Raw genomic sequence first — 26,337 nt, 5'->3', positions numbered from 1 at the left:
CCACCTTAACTAGTGCTTACAGGGCAAGTATCAACTCATTAAAGTCTCACCTTTAGAGAAGATTTTTTTATCCTTCCTCCGTCCCCAGCCTGTGTGTATGTGTGTGTTTATGTCTGTTCGCGCACGCTGTGGGATAATGTTCTTGTACACTGTAAAGATTTGTCGCTAGTATTGGTTTAATAAAATACTGATTAGCCAGTAGCCAGGCAGGTATAGGCAGGGCAACCAGACTAAGAGAATACTTGGAAGAGGAAAGGTGGAGTCGCAGTCACCAGCCAGAAGCAGAGGAAGCAAGATGAGAATGCCTTACTAAGAAAAGGTACCAAGCCATGTAGCTAACCATAGATAAGAATTATGGGTTAATTTAAGTTAGTTATTAATAAGCCTGAGTTAAGAGGACAAATAGTTTATAATTAATATAAGCCTCTGTGTGTTTCTTTGGAACGGCTGCAAGACCAGGAAGGACACATCTATGTGTGTGTGTGTGTGTGTGTGTGTGTGTGTGTGTGTTCATCCCACAGTACCTAGGAGGAGGTCAGAGGACAACCTATGGAAGATGTTTTTCTTCTTCCATCATGTGGGTCCCAGGACTAGAACTCAAGTCATCAGGCCGAATTCCATAAAAGAAAGCTAGATTTTGAAGTGGCTGGAAAACTATCCAATATTATACAGCTAGCGGGTGAAGCTGGCTTCTGATCTATGCTCTTAATAAACACACTGTACCATACAGCTTAGTTATATCCTTAGACTTTATTTATAAAGTCCCAAGGGTTCAGCTTAAAGCCCCAAGGCCAAATTTAGGAGAAAATTTAGGCAGCATGTCAATGATTTTGCTTTATCATATTATCTAAAACCTACCACTATATCAACTCTCATCAGAGAACTTCACTAAAATGTGCAATTAAAAGTTATTTAGATATTTAGAAGAATGGAAGTGGCGCTGGGTAAGAATGTCAACAATCATGGTTTATAAGAAAAGGAAAGAAGCTGCAGGAAGTCAAGAGACCTTGGGGATGAAGGCCTCATCCTTGCAGTCAGTTGTAGCCTGTAATGCAGAGTCACAGTTTAGCTAGCACTTACTGATTGTACAAAATACTGGGTCTCACCACGGCTTCTTCATATATGCATATAATGTACTTTGAACTAATCACTGAACCCCATTACCCTCTCCTGTCTTCATTTACCTAAGTGCCCCTGTAATTCACGTCTGGGTGTCATTAGAAAGGAAGCAGGTGTAACTGTACTGGAACTATGTTCAGAGGGCTTCGTCAGATGTCTACAGGCAGATGAGCAGCCGGGGGAGGCCAGGAAACAACTGAGCACGTGATGTCCTAGATGGCAAAACACAGCATCCCCTTCAGTCCATTTCTGGATACAGCTTAAGCTACCAAGGCCCATCCAGGCTCCAAGAGCTATTTTAAGAGGACAGATAAGTCTGGGTTCTCCTACTGCAATCTCAGGCTGAGAGAAGTGGTGCCACAACCCATTAATGTTTATGACTTCAAAAGAGAAGAATGCTGCATATAAATACAGTGATTAACAAGGTTTTTGTAATTCAAGAAACATAATTCAAACAAACTAAAATTGAGTCCCTCACAATATGACTCTCAGTTGTTTACTGCTATGGATGGGTAAACTCTGCTCATCTCTGGGCTACAGAGTCAGACTCTGCTCAGAATTGGACTGGCTTTGTCCTGCTCTGCTTTTGGAAGGTCCTTCAGCTAAGAAAGGTGTGTGGGTGTGCACGCGTATGCATATGTTTATGTATTAATATTGTGCATGTATGTGTGTGTGGACTGCAAGTCTGTGTGTTGTGTAGCAGTTTTTTTCCTAGATTAAAACATTGCATCCTTCAGGAAAGCTCTTTAAACAATAAGATAAACTCAAAAACTCCTCAGGAAGTCCCTGAAACTGACCAGATTCACTAAGGCCCATAAGAATCTCAGAGGAGCCCAGCTGCCAAGACTCAGGACAAGCTGAGCTGCAAAGATTCCTAGACCAGACCAGCTGCCCGAAAGAAGGAGAAATCAGCCAAGGTGCTTGGAATAGGTTGAGACCAACTGAGGCACCTGGAAAAGATACCCTAAGCTGTTGAGCTTCTTGTAGGCTGTACAGTATGCTCCAGGTACCCAGCTCTGTGAGCTGTCACTCATGCTGGGGTGGGCTTTGGTGAAGCAGCTGTCTTTGAGTCATTTCTGTTCCTGTAAGTAACCCCAATGCAACTCATGGTTCACCCAGCTGGACTTTGGTGGTGTCCATACTCTGGTCTACCGTGAGCAGACATGAATGTTGCACCTCCCCCGGAAAAGTTTTGTCACACAATAACATGTGTAGAGATCACAGGTCAACACTGGGTGTCTTCCTCTATTGTTCTTCATCTCGGTTTTTGAAGACAGGGTCTCTCACTGAACTTGGAGCTTGTCAATAGCTAGACCACCCGGCTGACAAGTTGGAGGCACCCTCCTGCCTCTGCCCTCACTAGCGCTGGGAATCTTTGTGTGTGCTGCTACGTCTGGCTTTTTATACAGGTGCTGGAAACTCATGGTTGTGTGGCAAGACTTTACCCACTGGGCAGCTACCCAGATCCTTTATGTTTATGAAGGGTTTGGACAGAGGGCTGGCTAGGGGGGTGTTGCTCATTGGTAGAGCACTTGCCTAGCATTTAAGACCCTGAGTTTGATCTCCAATACTTGAGGGAAAGAAAAAAGGAGGGAAAGAGGGGAGGAGAAGGAAAAGAAAAGAAAGAGGAGAAAACAAACAAAGGAAGGAAGGACAAAGAGTGAACTGAAGATGGGGAAAGGCTACAGGACTGTGGTGACAAAAGCAGTTCCTATGCGGCCCTGCAGTTTGCTGGCCCCAGCTGGCTCACCAAGGGTGAAGGAGGAAACTGATTTTTATATAATCCACACAGGAGCAACTGTTTGGAGATCAGTGATCAAGAGTGTGGCCTAATTTTATTAGGGAAGAAAACACTATGCTGCTTCAAAGACAGAGACAGAAGCGAAGGGTTAAAGCTACCTGGTAAAGTCACCCATCAAGTGGAGCTCAGCAGTTTATTCTTCTTGACGATATTAAAATAGATTTATGTATATATGTGATACATATCATAATAGTGACTATATTAACAGTATAGTAGAGACTGGGATTGCTTTATACTAACAACAGGAACAGTGACACATACATACTGGATGTGGAGATGAGGGAGAAGGGATGGGTGGCCTGAGCCATGCATGGGGCATTCCTCGGGGCCTAGCATGCACTAACACAGATCTTGGCATTGTGACGGCACAGGTGATGGAACTGAGGCACAATCCCTGCCATCACGGGGCACACATCTATTGAGATAGACACAAAACAAGCTGTAGAGCTGTTCTGCGTTCAGCTCAGTGGAGCAAGGCTGCTGCTCAAACAACCACTTATAGACCAGGTTAGTACCCGACTGCTCTAGTTCCTCGACGCTGGCTACTAACAGGCAAGATAACACAAGAATTGGAACTGAAAAATGTTGAAATCCTTATAACAGTTTGACACACTGTGACATCTTTGTCATACTTTATAACAACCAACCCTGCTTTGGAAATGTACAAACAAGATAATTATTGGAGAACTTGAAGACACCAATTAAGAGGCCAGGGAGGGAAACTCCTGGAGAAGGAGGGAATGTCCTCAACTAAGATCTGAGAGCTTGGGAGAGTTGCCAGGCAAGGCAGGGCAGAGGTGTGGCAAAGGCAACAGCAGGTGAGTGGCCCTGGCAACAGAAGAGCCTGACAGGTGTGAGGAAGAGAAAGGCCAGCATCCGGGGAATGAGCAGGAGAGGAGGCACCAACTGAGGCTGGGTGACCTCGTGTCCAGGACACAAATATAAAGGTTTAGTCTTTCATCCAAAGACAAATGAGCCACAAGTGGGCACGGGCACCGGAAATGCGGTTATCTTCTTAAAGAGTACCCTACTTTCATAGAGAACGCACTATGGGACTACAAAAGTGGAGAGAGACCCAGACGAGAGACTGAGGCAAAGGTCCAGGCTAGAATAAGCCAGTGGAGCAGCTGGACTCGGAAGGGATGTGAGCATCCACGGCCTGAAGTGGAAATAAAGATGAGACACAATGTACATCAGTCCACAGTGCTAAGGGCAACTCTTCTAGAGGGCCCTGCCAAGTTATTCTAAGAAGGGACACAGTCTGAACCATAAGCGGGGCTCCCAGCAAGCTGAGGACCTGGCTGATACCCCCCTTCTCACTTGGGGTGCTCACCTCTGTACATCCAGCCTGGCACCAGGCTGCACTCTGACCTCACGGGGAGTCAGTGTTCAACAGACTGATGTTCACTGTTTCCTTTTGCTTCTCTGCCCTGCCCCACACCCCAGGACCACAACAGGTGTCCCTCACTGTGAACGCATCCTAGCTGTCCTCACACGGAAGGGACATGCAGCTGCTACCCCGGGCAGAATCATGCTGCAAGGGATTTTCAACTCAGTCCAGTTTTGTCATCTCCCACCCACAAACGTTAGGCAATTACCTTAAATAGAGCAATATTTAAAGACTGACATCTTCCAAATCAAATGCTGAGATGCAAAACGCAGCAGTAAAGCTCATCGTCATCCCTTCTTCATAACTTAGAGAGCCCTTTTTGGGGGTGGGTTTTCTGTAGAGCACTTTAACTTGGCTTTCCTGGAATGTCCAATTCTTTTGCTCTTAATTACATACAATATATATTGTACATACATATATAATAGTTCTGACTTCTTGATCTAAGAATAAGAACAAGTTTGGGAGAAGAGAGGGGTCAAGGGTGAGGGTAAGAAGAGGAACACAGCAGGGTGGTTTGAGAAGATCCAGTGAAGGGGGTTCAAACCCTGCTTCTCCAGGGGCTTCGGCCACCACAGTAACAAGTAGAATGTACTAAAGTCAGTGAGACAAGGCCCCTTAAGACAGGATATGCGCAGAGCCTCTGCATTCAGAGGGGTAGTCACTGAGACACAGTCCCTTAACAGCATATTTGGGGAGTCTCTGAAGGGGTCGCCACTGAGACGCAGCCCCTTAACACAGCATATTCAGGGAGTCTCTGAAGGGGGTCATCACTGAGACACAACCCCTTAACACAGCATATTTGGGGGGTCTCTGAAGGGGGCCATCACTGAAACACAGTCCCTTAACACAGCATATTCAGGAAGTCTCTGAAGGGGGTCATCACTGAAACACACTCCCTTAACATAGCATATTCGGGGGTCTATGAAGGAGGTTGTCACTGGGACACAGTCCCTTAACATAGCATATTCGTGGGTCTATGAAGGGGGTTGTCACTGGGACACAGTCCCTTAACACAGGATATGCAGGGAGTCTCTGAAGGGGGTTGTCACTGGGACACAGTCCCTTAACATAGCATTTTCGGGGAGTCTCTGAAGGGGGTAAAAACAAGGCTTTTTTCTTATCTGCAGATGAATACATTTGTTTATTCAAAGCAACAAACTCTCCTCGCCTTACTTGCTTTGTTATTACGATATTTACAATGAAGCCCAGGCTGTGAGCAGTGGCCACACCTGTAATGCCAGTACCTGGGGAAGCAGAGGCAGACAAGTCATGAATTCCAGGCTGGCCTGGGCTACAAAGTAAGACCTCAAGGAAGAGATGGGTGACAGAAGGGGAGAGGGGAGTTTGATCTGTGGCACACTGTGACTACATTTACTCAGCAGGCAGGTACGCCCTCATCTGAGGTAGAGCTTGTGATGTGCATTCTTAACATAACTAGAATGTAAGAGCAAGGCTACCTAGATAAGAGTGGCTGTGTTTGGGAGCTGAAGACTCTACGACCCATCTGCCACCCAACATTTCAGGGTGTCCCTGACACACTGTACTTTCATAAACAAAATAATCAAGACTGATGGTAAGAGCCACAGAGACAATCTCATCACTATCTCACTAAACACAGAATCGAAAGAAGCCACCTTCAGTGGGAGGAGTAAAATGGAGGCTATTGGGGGTCAGAGGTCAGGGTGGTGGACAGTGGGTGTCACTGAGGAGATGTCGGTCAAAGGACACGGAAGTTCAGATAGGAGGAGAAGGCTCAACAAATCTAGTGTATCCCGGTGACCAGAGTTGACGACAGCGCTGCACACCTGAAAACTGGCTAGAGGAGACTGTTCCCGCCAGAGAAAAGGTGTGTAAGGTAATGCGCTGCACAGCTTGGTGTAGACATTTGCAACCTCTAAATGCATGTGACTAGGTTGAAAAGAGCAAACAACTGACTTTTAACCTGTCAACAAAAACACGTACACACTTAAGGAGGAGGGATGCAGATCCACTACTGAATGGCTTATATGAATACATGCATTCTCACTTTGCCTTTCTAAGATGAGGTATAAACCAAAAATGCGATTCACTAAAAGAAGATATTGCCGGGCGGTGGTGGCGCACGCCTTTAATCCCAGCACTTGGGAGGCAGAGGCAGGCGGATCTCTGTGAGTTCGAAACCAGCCTGGTGTACAAGAGCTAGTTCCAGGACAGGCTCCAAAACCACAGAGAAACCCTGTCTTGAAAAACAAAACAAAAAAACAAAAAACAAAACAAAACAAAACAAAACAAAAAAAAAACAAAAGAAGATATCCCTTCCAGAATTCTTGCATAAATGAATAAACACATTGCCCACCGTGATCCGGTAACTAAACGTCTCCACACAACATGGTGTGCAGCAGAGAGATGAATCAGGGACAGGACACAAGCTACCGAAGAGCAAGGGACGGAGAAGCCACCTCGAGGGCAGGATGTGACCTGCAGGCCGTCGAGTGACCAGGGATTCTGGGGACAGGCCCTCCACAATCCTGCCTTTTCAAAGGCCACCATCAAGTAAGGACAGCGCGTATACATGCCACAGACCAGAGTAATTCCTGCTGTACAAACCATTGGCCCTCCACACCCTCCCTCGGACTCATGCATCAGGAATCAAAGAATCTGGAAAAAACAACTGCATCTTACTAGACACATACAGGCTTCCCCCTCCCCTCGTCAATACTCCTTAACCAATACCTCAGATATTTACGAAGGTCTGCTCGAGGTCTTGCAGGTGATCCGGGGTTGGCTGCAGTGCACAGGTAAAGTGCAGTCACAAACCATTTTACCCGGGGAACCTGAGCATTCAAAGCGTCTGGTGTTCGTGGAAGGCCTTGGACTCAGCCCCCTGCAGATGCCCAGTGATTATCATAATTAGCGAGTAAACCAGCTTCTGGAGGAAGTGGCTGGTGTCCAGCAAGGCCTGGCAGGAAACTACATCCAGCCAGAGTGCAGAGCTGAGTGTCTGGAAAGCCAGTGGGGACACACATGTGGATCCCTTCTGCTCCGGCAGAGCTCACCAGCTCCTCTTCCTTCCAGGGCAGGGCACTCACAGACAAAAGCAGCTCAGGGACAGCAGAACTTGCCCGCAAGGCCAAGAGACCCAGGACCTGAAGGGCTCATGGTCAGTGGGTCACATGGGCCTCTTAGAAGACCAGCTCGTCTCCCTGCAGGGTTCTGCTTACCCCTGACTCAGCTTGTTTTCTCACTCGTTAGTTATTGTCAACCGAGGGGACAGGAAGGAGAAACCCTCGTTTGACCAGAGAGTCAGGCACCATTCATCACCTAGTCAAAGCTAAAATTTCCATCTCATTTGGGTCTGAGGCTTTACTGACCAAAAGTCTGGTAAAGAAATTTAAAATTCAATCCTAAATACCCAATTATTAAAAAATCGAAACATCCCAACACTCGCGAGGCAGAGGCAGGCAGATCTCTGTGAGTTTGGGACAGCCTGGTCTACAAGAGCTAGTTCCAGGACAGGCTCCAAAGCTACAGAGACACCCTATCTCGAAAAACAAAAAATGAAAAACAGAAGAAAAATTAAAACAGAAGACACATCCTCTCCTGAATAATCAATAAGCAAATCCAACACACAGGAAGTATATTTGGAAAGTAAAAACAAGACACGGAGCAGGAGATACAGCTCAGTGAAGTGATTTGTGCAGGCTGGAGAACATGGGCTGGGACCCACTCACTCACTTGGCTCCAATCAGCCTGTGAAGTGGGGAGCTGCAGACTCAGCAAGAGTTGTCTCAAAAATGAGGTAGACACATGTGACAACTTCATGTGTACTATCTTACATGGAAACATTACCTGTTCTCTCTCTCTCTCTCTCTCTCTCTCTCTCACACACACACACACACACACACACACACACACACACACACACAACAATAAATTAAAGATCATGAGAACTGGCCAGAAAGTGTGTGTGTATGTGTGTGAGAAAGAGAGAGAGAGACTATTGGAAGTTAAAGATCATAAAATGTGTGTGTGTGTGTGTGTGTGTGTGTGAGAGAGAGAGAGAGAGAGAGAGAGAGAGAGAGAGAGAGAGAGAGAGAGAGAGAGAGAGAGACTGACTGACTGACTGACTGACTGACTGACTATTGGAAACTAAAGATCATAAAATGTGCCCAGCAAGTGATTCTTCTAGGTACCTTTAGGAAAGAAAGCCTGACCCCTGCTGGCCAACCAGAGTATCTACTCCACAGATCCCAGGCCAGTGCAGAATCCTCAAGGGAGAAGCTGCAGCTGGGGTAAGGTTTACTTGCATTGCTTTCACAGGCACTGGCAGAGGTCACTTGCTCTAGTCCACAGGATTTATTAGGGCTGCATAGGGCAAGGGCTTGGGACTGAGCATACTGGATATGCTGAGCACTGAGAGCAGAGATCTAGCTCACGGTGCTAATGACGAGCAACTGATTCAGGGAGGTGCCCTGTACTCCCACAGAACGCCGGGATGGAAAGCAACCAACAGTTCTGCCCTCTAAAGTCAGCTCGTGCCCCATGAGGCCTTATCGTTTGCACCTGCTCTTTCTTACTCAGGATCCAGGGTCCCAGTGCTGGCACCGCAGCTGGAGCGGCATCCCAATTACATGCTGGCTCCAGTCCGTGCTATCTCTCTGCATTCTTCTATAAGTACACCCAGTTCATCCGAATGGCAGCTTTCCAGCAATTCTTGTCTAAATAGATGGGAGGTAAACACTGGTAGACTGATCACTTCATCTTAGGAGGCAGCAGGCTGTAAGGACTGTGAAACAAAAAGAACAAGACCTTCTGTCCCTACCACCACAGCAGCCAGCTAGGAAGCAAGAAATGACCTAATGAACAAAGAGCCGGGTTCCAGAAAACACCACACGCACTCCCAGATCAGACTGAACCTGAAAACACACATACCCTGGGCTCCACGAAGCAAAACTCTGCTACAAGCTGCTTTCCTTGGGGTTCAGCCATGCTAATCACAAGGCCTGACAGACAGTTCTAGGAGCCCACAGTTTGCTGAACAAGGTGAGAGCGGTCACCCAGAACCAGGAGAGGCTGACAGGAGCTTGTTCCAGGGCCGACTGAGAAGCCTAAAAAAATGTCTATAACAAAGAACTTATCACTGAGGGAAACTAAACTAAGCATTCATTTTTATTAAGGGAGCCTGGCACAATTATTTGTTTATTTATTATGTATACAGTATTCTGCCTGTATGTACGCCTGCAGGCCAGAAGAGGGCACCAGATCTCATTAGAGATGGTTGTGCCCCACCATGTGGTTGCTGGGAATTGAACTCAGGACCTCTGGAAGAATAGCCACTGCTCTTAACCTCTGAGCCATCTCTCCAGCCCCAAGCATTCAAATTTTAAAAAGAAAAAGTAAGAAACTTATGAGTAAAAATTTTAAAAGCCATAATTTGTAAGTCAAAGAACTACTTTTTTGCTTAAAAGAAAAAGTACATTCAGCCTCAGCTCTAGTCAAACTAAAGGGGAGTGAGGAGACAGAGTTCAGAAGGGACACAGAAACAACCCGATAGGGAGATTGCGGAGCACAGAGCCCAACCTCACACTAGCAAACTAAAACACCTTGGTAAAATGGACAGTCCCTGAGAATACCGGTGATTAAAACTGATCCAACAGAGAAGTCCCGAACAGAGTGGTGGAAAACTTCAGAAAGGCTCAAAAGTTAATCATAACACACGGAGTTGTCCCACAGCTCTACGGAGGAGGTCTTCAAGTCCTCAAGAAGCAGGTAAGCCCCGTGCTCTATAAACTGCCCACTGGGAGTGCGGGGACGAGCACTTGCTAAGTGCCTGCAACTCTGATGAGAGGCTCAAGACCATTTAATCATTTAAATTTCACAACTATGTGAGGTGTTTTCTTCAAATTACACAGTAAGAGAAAAGAGTAAAAATATGACCACACGACCATGCAAATTGTGGAGCTAGAATTCAACCCTGTTTCTACCTCTAAAGATGTTTATTTAATGACTACATATTACCACTCGAATAATCAGATCCCAAGGTCTGTAAGGGTTCTCTGGAGTTGCTGGACACCATAGGGTAGAAAGAAAAATCTGGAAAGGAAGCCCAAGTAAGAAGCTGATAAGTATCTAGATGCACAACCAGCCTTCGGTGGGCATGGATGAGAACAAGGAGAAAGGGGAGCATATGCAGGCACAGCTGAGTGCCCGAGACTCGCGGTGACTCAAGAGCCCAGATCCAAATACTCAGGTTACACAGAAGTCCAAGTGGTTTGATACCTGGGCTTCCCCAGTGAGAAAAGCTAGGCCAACCCCCTCCCCCCACACACAACACTCCTACACACGCTGGGATTTACAAAGATGCTATATATAAGAGAGGGAGTGGAGCTGCAGGGCCTGGCAAGCGGGCCCTACATAAACCTAAGGCGGCCATGACTTCCTCTAATCACTGTCTTAGCCTCCTCGGAGCCAGTATTCCTGGGCTTCCTAGGTCTTAAAAACTAAGGATGGGAACTGAGATATCCACCAAAGCAGGGCGCTCCAGAAGAGGAGCGTCCGTGCCTTCCATTGGTGCCTCCAGTGTCGTCCACCGCAAATGGACTAAGAGCAACTAAATGTGTGGGGGGGAACAAGAGGTTGAGAGACAGTTCCCTTTGCATTCGACCTTTTAGTTCTCTGTCTGGGGCTGGGAGTGACTGGGACCTGCACGTTACACACACATAACCAGTGAGCGGCACTTCTAGCTGCAGTTGTTACCTGATGCCAGCATTTCATAGAAGAACCAGAAACCACAGGGAAGACAGAAATGCTCTATGCCAGTGTCTTTACACATCTTACCAGTGCCTTGGGGTCGGCTTTGCTACCAAGGAGTCTGCTCAGATGGTAACCAAATGGGACTGAAGTGCGAGCTGCCACTCAACGTCCCCTCAGTAACTGACCTCTAAGAGCTCCAAGGCAGTCAGTCCTCCAGCCCACATCAGCCCGCACACCTCACAATGGCATAGTGCACACCACAGCATTGGTACAGGGGCTGAGGACAGGGACAGGGAAGGTGAGGAACAGGAGAAGAAAGATCACAGAATGAGACTCGGGGCAGCGGTCATCGGCTTCCCTGCCTCAGTTCCCACACCTTTTCTACTCCCACAGGAGAGCCAAGAGCAAGCACTTGTGTGGAGGTTGATTGACAACCCCCCCCCGGGGGGGGGCACAGTTACTGGAACAAGGGGCAGAGGGCTCCATCACTGCAGACAGCCTTGGCAGGGGTGGTCGTACAGTGAGTTCCTACACGGAAGCCTGCCTGCTCCGAGTGCGGCCCTCAGCCCAGCCCTGTAACCGCCCTCAAATCCTTGCCTGGAATTCCTCACTTGCCTAATTTGTCCAGAATCGGTTTCTACTCCTTACATCAAAAACTCTGGTACAAGGCCAGTGAGCTGGCACATACAATCCTGAGGACTTGAGCTTGACACTCAAAACACACATACACACAAGCGTTAATAATAAAATTAATTAACTCAAAGACCCTGGGACAGAAGCAGACAGGGAGAAAGCGAACCAACAGGGAAGGAATTGCTGGGCACCAGCAACTTCCTCATACCTTTGACAGTTTTGCCAGAGAGAGATCAAAAGGAATTTGTACCCGAAATACGCAATCTCAAGTGTGGGTTTAGGTAAAGTATGTTTACAAACGGACCTTGGCTACACACTCCCACAGGAGGTAATGAGCCATTTGCGACAGAAGTCCTGGAGGCTGCAGTAACATGCGGCCGTGTGTTTACTGAGAGCCTGTTCTGTCTCCCTTTGATAAGGTGGCACACAGTGAACTCTCCATGCAGGTCCTGACATTAATGACTGGGTAGAAGTGCTTTTCACGGGCCCACTTTGCCAGTGGGGTTCGCAATGTACCAATTAGAAGGGAGACACCAAACAGCTTTGGGTGACCACTGGCCCAGTTTAATCATCACACTTAAGACACTGAAATCAAGTTTTCAAGTAGGGTGGCAATCAAGACAAAGAACGTATCTTTTTTTTTTGTAAAAAATATCTAAACTCAAATAAAAGGGAAATCTGGCTAAGTTTGCGGAGGAGATGAAAAATCTTTAAAGTCAAACTGAGGTGCTGACTAGGAAAGCAAGCTGGGGGGCCAGTACGCTGTACACTGTGGGGTCTTGGTTTACTCACTGTGTATGTTAAATGGAGTTTCACATACATAGCGCATGTTCTCACACGGGTGTCATAATGCCACAGCTACATGAATAAACAAAATTTTATTTTTTATGTGTGTGTGTGTGCACGCACACATGTATATGTGTTCACACGTATGTGGCCAACCTGTGCATGCAGACACACGTGCGTATGTATATATAAAGATTGGTGTCAGATGTATTCCTTGACTGGCCTCTATATACTGTAGCAGGATCTCTGGCTGAACCCAGACCTCACCGATTCAACTAGTCTAGTTAACCAGAGTGCTCTAGGGCAGCAGTGCTCAACATGGGAGTCAACAACGCCCTCACAGGGTCACCTAAGACCATCAGAAAACACATATTTACATTACGATTCACAGCAGTCGTAAAATTACAGGTAAGAAGCAGCAACGAAAATAATGGTTTTATGGTTCGGAGTCACCACAACATGAGGAGTTGTATTAAAGGGTCGTGCATTAGGAAGCCCGAGAACCACTGTCCAGGGCTTCCCGGCTTCTTCCTCCCGTGCACTGGAATGACAGGGAAGTCACCACATCCACTCCACTTTTACATGGGTTTGGGGGACCTGCACAGCAGCCCTCACGCTTATACAACAAGTGCTTTACCCCTGAACTATCTCCCCAGCACCCATTCATTTGTCTTTATAAAGGAAATGAATGCGACACTTAATAGCTTCCTTAGGTCCCAGAAGTACACATAAAACACAGGGCCTGCTTGTGCCCTCTGCTTTCTAGGTCATCTAACAAACATTCCATTCCACCACAGAAAAGCATCCTCTACGCTGGAAAAACAGAGCAGACACCTCCATCTGTCATGAGGACTTCAAAGAGCACAGTAACCCAGATGAGTCTACAGCTGAGTTTCTGCATGCCTCCCGCCAGCGCTCATGGCTACTTCACAGCCCTGGAAGTCCTCTGAGCATGCTTCCTTCCATTCCATGGCTTTCCTGCAACCTGAATGGGGGGATGATGCAGTTAGAGGGATGCTTGTTCACCTGGTTCTGGACCACACTAGGGAAAGCTCTTGCTCCAGGTAGACCTAGCCCAGACTAAGACACACAGCAGCTCCTGGTTTAACACTAGAGAGCAAAACTAAAGCAAACCAAGAACATGGAAAACTGATTGCAGCTGCTGTATGAACGGAGCCTGAGAAAGTGGGCACTTTTCTCCTGAAATCTGTCCTCTGCTGGTCTACCTATAGAGGTCATTAATCTCATAGGAACTATTGGATCATTTAAATGTCCTAGACAAGGAAAGGAGAAATGAAAAAAGGTAGGACGCTTCCAAGCTTCTTGTCCCCAAGACGGAAGGCGGTCTGTCCTACTTTTTAGCCCTTGCCAGCAGGTGTAATGGGTACCATAAAGAACCCGGTCAACAGAAGACAGGGAAGAGAAGGTACGAGATGCTCAAGGAAGGGGCAATGACACTACACATTCTCTAAAACAAACGGCAGTTCATCTTCTTTGTTTAGAAAGGAGAACTATATACACAATGCTTTGTATTGATTTTTTTCTGGGTGCTATTAAGAATTCTCTCAAGAAACAGAAGGGAAATAGAGCTGCTAGTCTCTCTTTGCCAGAAGTGGTTCTCAAGAGGAAAAAAAGCCATCAGAGACATGCGGCTGGCTATACATTTGGCTCCTCAAGTGCCCAATCCCCAGGCGTTTTGATGAAATCAGAGATTGACTCGGCAGGCAAAATTTAAGCAGTTATCTCTTGAAAGGTGTAAATGCGTCTTTTCTCTGTGCCCGTCTCCTTCAGCCACACAGTACCAACTCCAGGAAATCAGTTAAAAGGGTGAAGATACCCTAAGATGGACAGGAAAAAGGGAACGTGATTATAGACGCCACTTCAATCCAGACCTGAGGGCTACAAAGCCAAGCCTGGGAAGTAAGAAGAAATGATTGCAATGTGGGGGAAGGGGGGCGCACAAGGGAACAGACAATAAAAGGTGCCCTGTGGACTGCTGCCAGCTCCTGGTAGAATAAACACAAGTTCACTACTCCTGCAGTGACCCAAGATGCCAAAAGCAGGAGAAACCAACTCCAAAGACCCAAGGGTCGGGCAGAGGAAGAGGAGGGTCCCCTTACAGGAGACCAGAGCTCCTCCTGTATAAGGCATAGTGATTTCTGAAAGGTGCTGGCCTTGGCAGCCAGGCCACCACTGATCTTCAAGACAGTGGTTTACAGAAGCTCTTCACTTACCCGATAAACCAATGGGAAGTTCCAAACAAAATAAGTCGGAACTGCATTTACTAGGCCCAACTTACCAAGGCGCAGCACTGGCAACAGGATACACTGTGAGGCCTTGGTAGCTAGCTCTCACTCCTGTGACTGGACGCTTGGGGCCACAGCTGCCACTACGGCCAGCAAGCCCCACACTCCGTCACCAGCTGAGAAACTCCAAACTACCGCTGCCGCTCACCGCACACTGCTTTCCCTACTGCAGCGCTGCAAAGCCAGCAAGTCTTCATCAATGCCTGTCTGGGGTCTGGGGCAGGTGACAGAGGGGAAAGGAAGCACATAAAGGAACATGGGACTACTTGTGGGCAGGCACAGAGACTAGGAAGCATAGACTGACTTCTGTATTTATTTTTCACATCACAGGTAAGAACTGAAGGACTGTAAACCTCTCTGAGACTCAAGCATTTCATGCTGAAAACGCCCTTGGTTACCTGATTCTCATATAAACCAATGAGATTTTCCTGTGTAGAGAAATAACCCTTCCATTCTAACAGGGCTGAGCAGATCCTCTCCTAGGGCAAGGACACTCACAGACAAAAACAGGCCAAAAGATGGCAGAACTTCCTCCAGAGCCCAAGGGACTCAGGACCTGGGAGGGGGAGAGAGAGGGAGAGCAGTCACGGGAGCCAGCAAGCAGGGCAAACCAAACATCAGTATATAACTGCTTCCCAGGACACACCTAGAAATTGAAGCGCTTTTCAAGACAATGGAAGAACCTATTTTTTTAAAAGCATCTTTTATTTTTTTCAGTACTCGCTGAACAGTAACACGAGCAAGCATCAGACAACACAAACAAGCATCAGACAACACGGAAGCCTTTACCCTCGGAAGCAAAGCCTGTTCAGCTGCAGCAGTGATGACTTCAGTTCTCCACTACATAGTGTGGTCTTTCCCTGTGGTCCCATGGCTCTCTCATCCCTGAGACATAACCTGATGCATGCTGTGCCCCAACAGCCTTTGACCTGTTAGCATTACAACCTCAGGATAGGCGTCTGTCTCCTCTCCAGGGCCACCTGCCCTCAGATCAGGAGGGCACATGGTTGGCGGGTTACATGGGGCCCCTAGAATCCCAGCCAAGTCTCCCTCCCAAACTCTGCCTCAGACTGTGCACTGCTATAAAATGGGAGACATTTTAGCATTCAGCAGTGACAACTTGGTCACCCTGTCCCTGTTGGAGAGTTTTCCAAGTTATATGTCCACTAAGTGCCCAGTCAGAGTTAGACAGCCTACATTAAATACTAGATTAAATCACAGACCATTTCAAGACCCAGTACAAAAAAGCTGCAAGTGTTTCTCGCTTCTTACTCGTTTCACTGAAAATGTGACAAGTCGGCTTTTGCTGCTGTTTTGTTCAATCTGTGTAAAATCTGTGTAAAAACTCTCCTCTTGCCACCAAGTGTGGCTAACACTCCTCTGGGGAACCGCTGACGACTGCGAGTGGAAAATGCTCCCGCCGCTTTTCTAAAACGCACAGAGGGGCTGAGAATGCAGCTCGGGGGCCCAGCATCTGCTCAGCAGGCAGGGAACCCGGGTTTGGGGGGCTGCGGAGACAGTTCAGTTGGTAAAGTACTTGGCACACGAGCCTGAGGAACTGAGCTTAGATCCCCAGCTCCCACATAAAAGGCTGGGTGAGGTGGCATGCCGTCATTCCAAATCCCAGGGCTAAGGAGGCAGAGACCACAGGGTCCTTGGGGCTTGCTGGCCAAACAATCTAACCAAATCAGTAAATAGTAGGTTCAGTGCGGCGAATAACAGACACACAGACACACACAGAGACAGGACAACCCTGTGTCCCATCTCCTATAACCTCTCCATCCAAAGAAAAAAAAACACACTCTCCTCGATTTTCCTTTTAATCTGAAAATAAATTTTAACTCATTCAATTTAAAGTAATACACTGGACTGCCTTAGAGGCCTCTTAAGAAGAACAAGGAAGCTGTGCATGAAGTGGCGAGCAGGCAGAGTAGCCACAGCTGCTGTGTGAGCAGACCATGGAGGGTGACAGGCACAGTCACAGATACATCCCTTCAGCCAGCATCCCCAAGACTCATCCAACCCAACGGCCGAGGAATTTTTCTTTCAATCTTTCAACTTTTATTTATTTATTTATTTTTAGCTTTTTGAGACAGGGCTTCTCTGTCTAGCTCTGGCTGTCCTAGAACTCATTCTGTGGAACAGGCTGACCTCAAACTCACAGGGATCCACCTGCCTCTGTCTCCCAAGTACTGGGATTAAAGATGTGTGTGCCGCCACCATCACCTGGCTTCCACTTTTATTTTTATTTTAATCTTTGATAATTACTCTGCTGCTAGAAATACAGCTGAAGGTGACCTTGGCTAGTTACTTAATTCGCACTTAGTAGTTCAATTTCTTTACTATAAAATGTGGGAGGAAAGATCTACTTCACAGTCCAAGAATCAAATACGCTAGGGTAGGCAAAGCTCTCAGTGAAGTGTCTGACACACAGTAAGCATACAATAAATCCGAACCATAAAAATAATAATGCGTTATTAGCATCCATCAAAGGCGGACTGCATCACTAATTAGCAAAATGTCATCTATTAACTGGAAGCTTGGCACCCACTAATAAGTGGCTTATAATCCACAGGGCCAGTCATTAGGAACAGAGGAACACACCAAGTGTGTCTGGCCAGTCTGAGAGTACTAAAATACTTGGACAACCAGCATCAGAAGCTGGAGAAACCCAGGTCGGACCAGACATCTCAGGCAAAGGAACCATCACTTCACTGGGGGTAGTTTTCTGGACAATGTGCCGGAAACCCTTAGGAGAAACGTTCAAGTCCAGGGTCACTCCTCAACTGTGGGAATTTGGTCTTTCTTGAGGGGAGTTGGGAAACGAATGGTGGATTGCGGACTGGAAAACCTCAAGGTGAAGGAGCGCTGAGTTCAGGAATGCAGAGCAGGAAGAACCATGGTGAACAGAAGGAAGCTCCAGTCACATGGGATCGAGGAAGCTGGCAAAGCCAAGTGGAGCAAGCAAGCCCCTTAGGGCTGGAAGGAAGAAGACAGAGATGGCGTGAACTCTGGCCAGAGAGATCCCTCCTCTGCCACGTCTCATATGCCCTAGGGGAGCCTACAGGAGTTCACTCCTTGCTGAAGCAGAGAGAGGCCAATTCCACCAGATGCCGCTTTCCAGAGAAAGGAGACAGATTTGCAAATCTGAATTCAGTTGAATGAATGGCATGGTGCCGTGGCCCATGACACAGATACAGGATATGGAGACTAGACTGAAAAATGACTTGGGCACCATGTGACGTTTTTTTTTTTTTTTTTTTTTTTTAATTAAAAATTTAAAAAAAAATTTAAGGGGAACATATGTGCTAGAATCCTAAAGACACCCAAGGAGGGGATTTATCTGGCCTGCAGGCTGTACAGACCATGACAGCAGGAAGCAGGGACAGGAACTGCAGCTGAGACCATGCAGGACACTAATTACTAATTTCCTCCCCTACCTTTCCTGTACAGCCCAGGCCCACCTATTCAAGGATGGTACCATCCATGGCGGCTGAACCCTCCCATCTCAACAGTCAAGAAAAATGCCCCCACAGACTTATCCATGGGACAATCTGAGGCAAGCAATTCCCTAGCTGAGGTCCCCTTTTCCAAGGTGACTAGTGTATGCCAAGTTGGTAGAAACTAACCAGGGCAACGAGCATATTAGAAACAGTACATGTATTGTATGTTCTCCTTTGCATTGTGTGTGTGTGTTCTGTGTGTTTGTGTGTGTATATGTACATATGTAGATGGTGTTGAGTGCAGATGGAGGCCAGAAGTCTACTGATCCTGTTAGACTGGCTCACCAGCAAAACCCCTGGATCCTGGCAACTCGACCTCCCCAGCTCTGGGATTACAGGGTACACCCAGCTTTCTATGCGTGTGGGTGATCTGAACTCAGGTCCGCAGGCTTGCGTGGCAGACACTTTACTGATGAGCCATTTCCCCAGCCCCAGTACACACGTCCTCAGGGACAAAGTGTGTGGCTACACCTCAAAGAGGTTAGGAACTTAAGATGAATTTGAGAGCCAGCTGTGGTGGTTTTATCTCACACCTTTAATTCCAGCACTCTGGAGGCAGACAGGAGAATCCCTAAATTCAAGGCTAGCCTGGTCTACAGACAGAGTTACAGGACAGCCAGGAAGGGATTCACAGAGAAACCCTGCCTCAAAAAAACAAAAGTGATCATAAAGGTGAATTTGAGACACAGTCATCCCTCCCAAGGAAACCTAATCACTTAGCATATATAACTGACAAATTCCACAATGCAAAGAAACACTCTCCACCTCAGAGGGTTCGAGCAGAACTTCACTAGGGAAACAAGACTTTGGCTGAGCCCTTCAAATGTTTCTCCAAAACAACAACAAAAGAAGTCTTATGTTCTTAGAGTTTTCCCTCTGCCCTGACTTTAGCAACGCCTAATGATAGTCTCCTATTCACAATTTAGGTTTTTTCTTTGTTGTGTTAAAGCCAGCACTGATTATTAAAAATACCGTTTGTCTAATGTGCAGGATTTTTATTTCTTTGCCCCACCCCAAGATGTACTAGGCCATTTTTCCTTTGTGCCATGTTTTTCTCTAGTACAACCTTTTTTCTTCCATTCCTTCTCATATTTTCACTGCAAATACATTGTTCAGCAGCGTCATGACAAGCCACATTTCCTTAACATTGATTCTTTCTGAGGACTGAATGTGTCTTCTCCTTTTTTCCCCTCATAAAAAGTTGGGATACCCACAGGTACACACCCTGTCCCAAGGCAGAAACACAGGAAGACACAGGAAGGGAAAGCTCTAGGAACTACAGACATCAGCAGGAGAGTGTGGTCACTAAGGCTGCTGATCATGAGCCGAAATTACCTTTGTCTGCTCGCTGTCTGGGTCTTCAAGCCAAGCATAAGGATCACAAATTTTATGTCCATGATAATCCTGTACCTGCAAAAGACAAAATGAGGTCTTGAGTAATCAGTGCCCAAGACCAGTTAAAAATATACATTCTCTATGCGATGGAGAAACGGGAAAGGGCCAGACAATGATACTAATGGGCTCATTGGCAACACGTCTGCCCAAATTACCACATGAACCAAAGTTGGCAGCTTCTCAACGGTGTCAAGCCACTCTTCATGAAAAGAATGTTTTAGCAGGGGAGAAAAGAAAGATGAAAGGGTCCGAATAGGAAAGGGCTCCGTCTTTACAACAGGGAACAAAGGCCGGCTGCTGGGCTAAAGAAACTCAAAACCGTGCGGCTGGGGTGAAGCACGGAAGGACACAATGCAGGGTGCACACGAGATGGTCACATCTGGAAGGAGTCACCACACACATCCGTCGGCTCCTGGTCACACTCAATATGGCTAATGAAATCAGCTCCCTCCAACAGGGCATATGATCAGTTTTGCTTTTGGGTCTGAACTACTAAAAGCAAGTTTCTAATTCAGAGCATGATTCTGCTTCCTGCTACAGAAGCTGGCCTACACACCATGGGGTGTGCTCAAACCACAGCCTCTTTTGTACTGTTGTGAGATCATTTTTATCACCTATACACAGCACAAATTCCAGCACACACACACAGCACAAATGCCACCACACACGCACACAGCACAAATGCCACCACACACACAGCACAAATGCCACCACACACCACAGCACAAATGCCACCACACACTACAGCCCAAATGCCACCACACACACAGCACAAATGCCACCACACACACAACACAAATGCCACCACACACACAGCACAAATGCCACCACACACACAGCACAAATGCCACCACACACTACAGCACAAATGCCACCACACACCACAGCACAAATGCCACCACACACACAGCACAAATGCCACCACACACCACAGCACAAATGCCACCACACACTACAGCACAAATGCCACCACATACTACAGCACAAATGCCACCACACACACAGCACAAATGCCACCACACACACAACACAAATGCCACCACACACTACAGCACAAATGCCACCACACACACACACAGCACAAATGCTACCACACACAACACAGCACAAATGCCACCACACACGCACACAGCACAAATGCCACCATACACACAACACAAATGCCACCATACACACAACACAAATGCCACCACACGCACACACCACAAATGCCACCACACACGCACAACACAAACGCCAACACACAACACAAATGCCACCACACACACACAGCACAAATGCCACCATACACCACAGCACAAATGCCAGCACACACACACACAGCACAAATGCCAACACACAACACAGCACAAATGCCACCATACACACAACACAAATGCCACCACACACACACGGCACAAATGCCACCATAGACACAACACAAATGCCACCACACACACACAGCACAAATGCCACCACACACCACAGCACAAATGCCACCATACACACAACACAAATGCCACCACACACACACACCACAAATGCCACCACACACGCACAACACAAATGCCACCATACAACATAAATGCCACCACACACAGCACAAATGCCACCATACACACACAACACAAATGCCACCACACACACACACAGCACAAATGCCACCATACACACAGCACAAATGCCACCACACACGCACAACACAAATGCCACCACACACACACAGCACAAATGCCACCACCACTTGGACACCTGAAGAAATGAAACTGCTGCATGTTGTCGGAAGCTGGTGAGGGGGAGGGGAGCCTCTGGAACTCCTAAGATGCTTTTGACAGCACCAAGTCCAAGGCCTGGCCAACCCCGAGGACCAGAGAAGGGGACTGGAAGACACAAGCTTGCTCCTCATCATCTCCATGTGAGCACGCCTGAAGACACAATCCAAAGTAAAAAGCATTACATAATCTCTACACCTCAGGGTCAAGATGAATCAAATGAACTAAAAACTACCACTGTCAGCTTCTCCAGTTTGGTCTGTGGGCGACCCTAACCCTGGGTAAGACTTCTGGCATTGAGTAACCTCTATCACGATGAATTTGTAACTTGTCTGCTGCTTTATGCCACAGTAGCAGAAGGATAAGGCTATTCCCCAAGGACAGCAAACTCTCCTGAGAGGGCACCTGGATGACCTTTCTAGTGCTCCTCCACACTCAGCGTCTCCTGCTCAGCCCAGGTTGTCTGCATCTCGCCCTATCTGGAGCCGCCTGAAAGAACTGGAGGATGCACACAAGAGTCTGGGTGAGCAGGAGGCAGGTCTGGAAGGAGCCGTTATACAGCTGACAGACCAGAGCAAGAGACCTGGAAACAGATCGAACCCGCTCCCCAAGCAAGGGTCTTCATAAAGCTGACTTTTCACCTTTATCACTCTCAATTTTGGCTGATCACCAAGCAACAACTTTTTAAAGTAAATCTGCCCCTATTTATGTAGCAAAGTCGTGAATGGTCAATAAATGCTCAATAAATAAACACTTTCTCCCAGGTGTGGAACTGCTATCATTTCTTAATTTTTGTGCTTTCTTATGAAAAGTTAATTTGGGGGTATACCCACGGGCATTTTCAGAGTGGTCTGTACTGAAGGCTGCCTGGCTGGTCACAGTCCTGCCCTTGAATGTGCATGGCTGTAGGCAGGCTGCTCAGTCCTGTGCTGCCTAGCGCCCTTCAGAGGACTCTCAAACTCTGATTTCTGTGTTGACAACAGAAAGTTTTTACTATCAACCTATTATATAGCCACTCAAGGTGCCACGTGGGAAAGACTGGTAGATGAGAAGATCTTTAAAAAGTTGCTGCTGGGCAGTAGTGGCGCACGCCTTTAATCCCAGTACTTGGGAGGCAGAGGGAGGATCTCTGTGAGTTCAAGGCCAGCCTGGTTTACAAGAGCTAGTTTGAGGACAGCTAGGACATTATACAGAAAAATCCTGCCTCAGAAAACAAACAACAACAAAAACAAACAAACAAACAAACAAAAAACAGCAAAAAAAAGTTGTTGATGTTTCCAGGTTACAGATTGCAAAACACAATTCAGAGAAGTTAGTAAGAACAGAGGTCAAATGGTTTACTCTGTACAGACAGGAGACTGTGAGTTCATAATACTCTAATAATACTCTACAGATTTCTTCCACACTAGTCAACCAAACCTGGTTGGGAGGTGCGGAAACTAAAGCCAGAAAGAGCTAAAGCAACCAGGGTCTGAGGGCTAACAAGTAGGGTGCTGCCTTTCTGTGACTGCCGCCAAAGCCTGTGGACCTAACATTTCGTTGTGTACTTAACTGCTAAGCCTGATGGATCAGGCATAGCCCAGAAAGTACACGGCTGGACCCAGAGCATCACACACCAGAGTGCTTCCCAAATCGCCCTCGACATGAAGTCAGCACCTGTATCTTCCCAGATCCAACACCACCTTCTGATGTTGGTTATCACACAGACATTAACCAAGACAAGAAACAATTCTCCAGGTGGCTCCCATTGTCGAACCCCAGGAGCCACAGTCCACAATGCCCTCTTCATTGTCCCCCCCCCCCTTAATAAGACCATGCACTACAGAGCGATCTCACAGCCACACCCCTTGAACAGAAGTTACATACATCCAGTTCATCACGATTTCATTCTGGAAGCCGTCCTTCCCCTCCCCAAGGGGCTGTGAGCGCCTGGAGAAGGCCCTGCACTGCTTAAAGCTGTTCCACATGGCACTGGGCTGCTTCTCTATCCAGCTGCCTCTGAGCTTGTCTTTCCACGCGTGGTGTGGACATGAGGGTCTTCCTGTTGCCCTACAAGTAAAAGCAACTTCATGGCTGTCCAGACTTGCACAACTATGGCTTTATTTTAATCTCAGGTTCGAGAATGTCCTTTCTCCCTTAGCCGGTCAACTCTCAGACTCAATTAGGAAATTATTTCCTCCTGTTAATAGAAATTCGCCCCACCCTTTTCTGTGTTCTTCTCTCATCCAGCACCCTTCCATGAGGGCTTGCATGTCCCGTAGGAAGCCTAAATTTCCTGACCTGTTAAATGAGAAGCAGTGATGTAGAAGAGTCAACGGCATTACATGAGAAGGGCCACACCTTCACATTTCTGCTCATGAAGACACAGGTCCACACATGGGCTTCATCCGGCTACTCATTTATGGGAAACTGATTAGCAGGGCTGAAAATGCTCAAGAGAGAGACAGAACTAGAGAAATTTCCAACGTAAGTTTCAGGGACCAACCCCCCTTCCAAAAGCAACAATGGAGCAAATGCATGAAGTCCCGCCTGGGAGTTGGTACTAGACTCCTCTGCAGCAGGAAAACACCTCCCATGTAGGTCATCAGGCCAACATAACAACCCCACGAAAGCCACAGGCTGCACCTGGCTCCTACACCTTCACCAAGGTCACAGGCTTAGGGGTGCCATGAGATCTTTAGTGAGAAGGAACTAGAGTGTATCAAATTCTAAACACCCTCTTTACAGTTGTGTGAAAACCTTTAGAAAACTTCACAAAATCCCTATTTGACCCTTTAGGAATTATTAAACTACAAGAATAGTACAGATTGGAGTAGAGAAACATTAAAGCAAGAACCAACACTACCCTCAACCTATCCCGAGGTTCAAAAAAAAAAACCACTAAGACTGTATTTAGTAAAACCACAAAATGGTAGTGGCTATATATACATATAATTCATATTACTGATAATATATTATATGTGTATGTGTGTATATATGTATATATGTACACATGCACATACATACACACACCTGAAAACCAAGAGTCAAGATCGTGCATGTGACCCACTGCAGAGCTAGGCTATCTGAATGGCAAGTCTTCCATCCATGAGCAAGTGAAGTCCCATGTCAGCCCTAACAGTCCATGTAGGAGAAAGGAGACCTGTAACAGCTATGAGATTTGCCCAGATAGTGAGGGACACCCCCAGAACAGCATACAAGTTTTCTGGGAGCTAACCGGTCCCCTTCCTCATTCTACCAGGATCACTTTACTCCTATAGGCAACAGAAGCAGCCTTCCCCTGTAGGAAGAGGGTTTCGGGAATGGTTAAGACAAATTCAATAAGCAAGCAGCTGAACAAGCGAGAAACATGGTTACCAGATGGTCACTGGTGAGAGACACATTGCAGCAGATACTTGAAGTTCATTTGAAAACAAGATGGTCCCACATTCAAGCCTTTACCTCAGTGTGCTTCCGAGTACACTTTCTGGCATAAACCGGATCAAAGTAAACAGAAAAAAAAAAAGACAACTGTATTATACAAAAATATTTCTACTATGATTCTATTTTAAGTAACCTGACAAATTGGCCTGTGAGTGCAGGAATCACAGCCATAATATTTGTTGGACTTAATCCACCTCTTCAATGCCAAATTTTTATACACAGGCACACACACACACACACACACACACACACACACACACGTATGTTTGCCCAGAATTGTGAATTTCACTGTGTCTGAAGTTCACCTGCAGCTTAGGTAAACAGTTATTCTTGGGGCAAAACTTACTCTGCCAAAGGCCTTCCCTGACCTAACTTCCTTTCTTAAGCAAACCTGGATGGTCTCAGCACACTGTAGCCTATCCCCTGCCCCTTCCCCACCACTCTGTCTCCTCACTTGCACCCCAGCAACCAACGCCCAACACCCGACTCCGGGCTGGGCAGCATTAAACCGGAATGAATGAGCTTCAACTCTAAGGACTTGCAAATTCCAAGTTCTCAAAGTTTGCTTTTGTTTTAAAATCTTACATCATTTCCCACGCGCGCACACCAGCATCCACTTTCTCCTACCACCATATTTAAGCCAGAAGGCTTGCCCTCCTAGAGACACAGGGGTACATTCTGTGTCCCCAGGAGCACCAGGCGCCCATGCCTGCCGGTCTGCCCTAGGGGCCGGGCGGCGCTGACCACAGGCTCGCTCGGGCACGTGGGCCGAGGCCGCCCGCCGGTCCCGCGCTGGGAGGAGCCCCGCGACCCCAGCCGGCTCGGCAAACAAAGGCCGGGAAGCGGTGCGGGGTGCAGGGACGCGGGGCTGCGGGAGCCGAGCTGCGGGCGGCGCGGGCCCGGAGGCGCGGCGCGGGGCGGGGCGAACGGGGTACTCACGGAGGTCTCGTCCCGGTACACGTCGGGGTACTGGAAGGACAGCATGGCCGGGGCCGGGCGCGGGCTGCGGGCGCTGCGGGCGAGGCTGGGCGCGGACTGCGGCGGAGGGCGGCGGGCGAGAGAGCGGGCGGGCGGGCAGCTGGCGGCCGGCGCGCACGGGCGGACTCGGCGGCGGGGCTGTACGCCAAGCAGGAAGACGCTGTCGGCGAGCCCGGGAGCCCCTCCCCGGCGGGCGGGCCCAAGCGGCGGCAAGAGGGAGAGGTGTCGCCGCGCGGGCGCCTGAGCGGGCGCACAGCTCCCTCTGCAGGCTCGCCGGCCGCGCCCGCGCCCGCGCCGCCAGGGTGCACGGAGGAGCACGCCCACGCTAGCGCGCCACGCCGCCCGGCGACCGGCCTCCCGCAGCCGCGCCCCTCGCCTTCCCTCTCTCCGCGCCGGCAAGGGAAACTTTGCCTCTTCCCCGACCCTGGCCTCCTTTCCCTCGCCTGCCACTTGGAGGACGGTACGCTTCAAGGTGAAGGTAGCACACCTCCCTCCACCCCAGCCCTTGATGGGCACGGGG

At 47.9% G+C, this 26,337-nt stretch overlaps 1 protein-coding gene across 1 annotated transcript in view; it reads right to left on the bottom strand.

Moving 5' to 3' along the window:
• Positions 1-25,981, bottom strand: part of Prep (prolyl endopeptidase) — a 106,560-nt gene extending 80,579 nt beyond the window's left edge. The window contains exons 1-2 of the mRNA XM_057762967.1: positions 25,779-25,981; positions 19,606-19,680 (exon numbers count right to left, since the gene is read on the bottom strand). Of these exons, the coding sequence (XP_057618950.1) occupies positions 19,606-19,680; positions 25,779-25,823 (120 nt within the window). The 5' untranslated portion in view covers positions 25,824-25,981. The remainder of the gene's footprint in view (positions 1-19,605; positions 19,681-25,778) is intronic.
• Positions 25,982-26,337: the final 356 nt, after the last annotated feature.

This window comes from Chionomys nivalis, chromosome 2 (genome assembly GCF_950005125.1).
Source record: "Chionomys nivalis chromosome 2, mChiNiv1.1, whole genome shotgun sequence".
In the NCBI taxonomy this organism is placed as follows: Eukaryota; Metazoa; Chordata; class Mammalia; order Rodentia; family Cricetidae; genus Chionomys; species Chionomys nivalis.
This window is presented reverse-complemented; position numbering and strand designations above follow the sequence as displayed.